General features: G+C 37.4%; 1 protein-coding gene across 2 annotated transcripts in view; it reads left to right on the top strand.

Annotated features, from left to right (window-relative positions):
* Positions 1–1,412, top strand: part of LOC107571763 (guanine nucleotide-binding protein G(I)/G(S)/G(O) subunit gamma-T2-like) — a 1,855-nt gene extending 443 nt beyond the window's left edge. The window contains exons 2-3 of one of the 2 annotated variants that reach the window (XM_016258125.1): positions 810–894; positions 1,241–1,412. In XM_016258125.1, coding sequence (XP_016113611.1) covers positions 811–894; positions 1,241–1,366 — 210 coding nt within the window. In that variant the 5' untranslated portion in view covers position 810 and the 3' untranslated portion in view covers positions 1,367–1,412. Of the gene's footprint in view, positions 1–805; positions 895–1,240 lie in introns of both variants that reach the window. The other variant, XM_016258124.1, reaches the window with a different exon arrangement.
* Positions 1,413–2,410: the final 998 nt, after the last annotated feature.

The following is a 2,410-nucleotide window of genomic DNA, read 5'->3' as shown; positions in this document are numbered from 1 at the left end:
AGTGCGTGAGTGTGTGTGTATGTGTGTGTGTGTGTGTGTGTGTGTGTGTGTCTGTCTGTATGAGTGTGTCTCTGTGTGTGTGAGTGTGTGTGTGTGTGTATCTGTGTGTGTGAGTGTGAGTGTGTGTGTGTGCACATTTTTTTCAGTGCGTAGAAGCAACTGCTTGTAAATTTCACAAATAATTACAAAGAAACGGCAACTAATATTATGAATAAGCACGACATTTTTAAGCAGAAACGCTGAAATCGGACTTTCTTGTAAAACATACGGCAATAATCTTTAACACATTTAGAAAATCATTTTTCACAATGTGGTTTCCAGTCATTTTACAGTCCTTTTATCTTCTCTATAAATGCCCAGCTTTTTCATATGTGTTAAAGTTTATGTGGAACAATGCATATTGTTTTTATGAGCATTTAGAAGCTTTTAAGCGTATAAGGTTTTTTTCGGTTTCATTTTTTTTTTTTTTTTACATTAAGTGCTTTTAACAGTACACTGACAAAAATGGTTGCCTAAAAATAGCATCTAAATAAACTGGGATTTTATTCAAATCAGAAATATAATATAACATCACTGAATCAACCTAAATACATTAATTCATTAAAAAAAAAAATCTAATTTCTTATCTTTATGTAATCTAGTTAATCTGTTTTTCATGGATTAAATCATTAAAAATGTTATGGGATGAATATGTTGTTAGATTACCACTGTGTACAGTGCACAAGCATTGTTCATGAGACATTTTCAGATTGAATATTGAGCTTAATTTCACATCTCTCCTCTTTCATTGATGTCCTCTGGACAGACAGGATGGCTCGGGACATGTCGGATAAAGACATCCTAAAGATGGAGCTGGATCAGCTGAAGCTGGAAGTGAACACTCCTCGAATTGCGGTGACAAAAATAATCTTTCAGTCATCATTAACTCACCCTCATGTCGTTCCAAACCTGTACGACTTTCTGTCTTCTGGGAGCATTACGCTAAAGAACAGTTTAAAACCAAACCGTTTTGGTTCCCATTGACTTCCATTGTAATTGTTGCCCATATGACCGAAGTCAAAGAGAACTGAAACTCTTTGGTTACTAACATTCTTTAAAACATCTTCTTTTGTGTTTTGGAATGACGTGAGTGTGATTAAAAGATTACAGAGTTTTTGGCTGCATCCTCTGATTGCTTACGTATTTGATTCCCATTCTGAGCAATGAAACTTAAAGCGTCTTTCCTGACTCTTCTTCTCAGGTCTCAACAACGGCCCCAGAGATCATCGCGTTTGTTGAGGGGTTGTCTGCTGAAGACCCGCTGGTCAAAGGTGTCCCAGAAGACAAGAACCCTTTCAAGGAGAAGGGTGGATGCATTATTACATAGCAGTGGCCCTGGAGGCACCAGGGCTCTGTTCAATAACTAGTTTTGTCCCTGGTTGTACCTGGTGGGGAGGAAGTATTATCCTTCCCAGACCTGGAGGTTTCTGCAGAAAATGGCGAGTGGCAAGAAGCAGAAGGCAACATCCTATCCTTTGCATCACCGCAGTCGGGACAATTCAGTGCTGTTGGGAAGAAGCAACTATATGTGATGTGTGTAAAGGCTCTTCACTGTCATACTCTGGAGAGTGTGAAGGAGTCTAAGTGGTTGGATTTTTTTGGGTCAGGCTCTTCACCCAAAGGTAGTTGGAGGACCTTGTACAAACCCCCCATTGAGAAACGGTCTGGAGACCTGCAGTGGCGGATTGTGCATGGTATAATAGCTACGAACAGACACAGAGCACACATTGATCCACAGGTAGGGGAGGGTTGCCCTTTCTGTGGACAATCGGAAACAGTTTTTCATTTATTTTCTGAATGTGAAAGGCTTGTTCCTCTGTTTTGTTTTTTAGAAGAATGCTGCCGTGAATTAGGGGAGGTTTTTACTAAAGTTTTCTTTATTTATGGTCCTAAATATAAGTATTCCACAAGGGAGACCCTTGTATTAGTGAATTTTGTTTTTGGCCAAGCAAAGTTGGCTATTTGGCTGTCACGGAAAAATAAGATTGTTGGAATGGGACAGACTGATGTTACTTTGATTTTTAGGGGTTTGATAAAATCACGTTTAAAGGTTGAATTTGCTTTTTACAATTTAATAATGGATATGGAGACCTTTAAATACAGGTGGGGCATTAATAACTGCATATGTGAAGTTGATTGTGATGGATCTCTAAACATTTTTGTATGAAAATGATTATATGATGTGTTTATTGGTTTTGTTTTTTTTTTGATACGGAAACATGATGTTTTCTTTTGGGTTGTTATTTTTTTCAGTTTTTTTGACTCATATTTTTTATACCTGTACACTTTGACTTTTTATATATTTAAAAAAAAAAAACTGATGTTTTCTGGTGATTAAAGAGATGTTAAAAGTCTCTCTCTCTCTCTCTCT

The sequence above is a fragment of the Sinocyclocheilus grahami genome, unplaced genomic scaffold (assembly GCF_001515645.1).
Source record: "Sinocyclocheilus grahami isolate Dianchi unplaced genomic scaffold, SAMN03320097.WGS_v1.1 scaffold1648.1, whole genome shotgun sequence".
Taxonomy (NCBI): domain Eukaryota; kingdom Metazoa; phylum Chordata; class Actinopteri; order Cypriniformes; family Cyprinidae; genus Sinocyclocheilus; species Sinocyclocheilus grahami.
The sequence above is the reverse complement of the archived record's forward strand: the minus strand, read 5'-3'. Positions and strand labels throughout refer to the sequence as shown.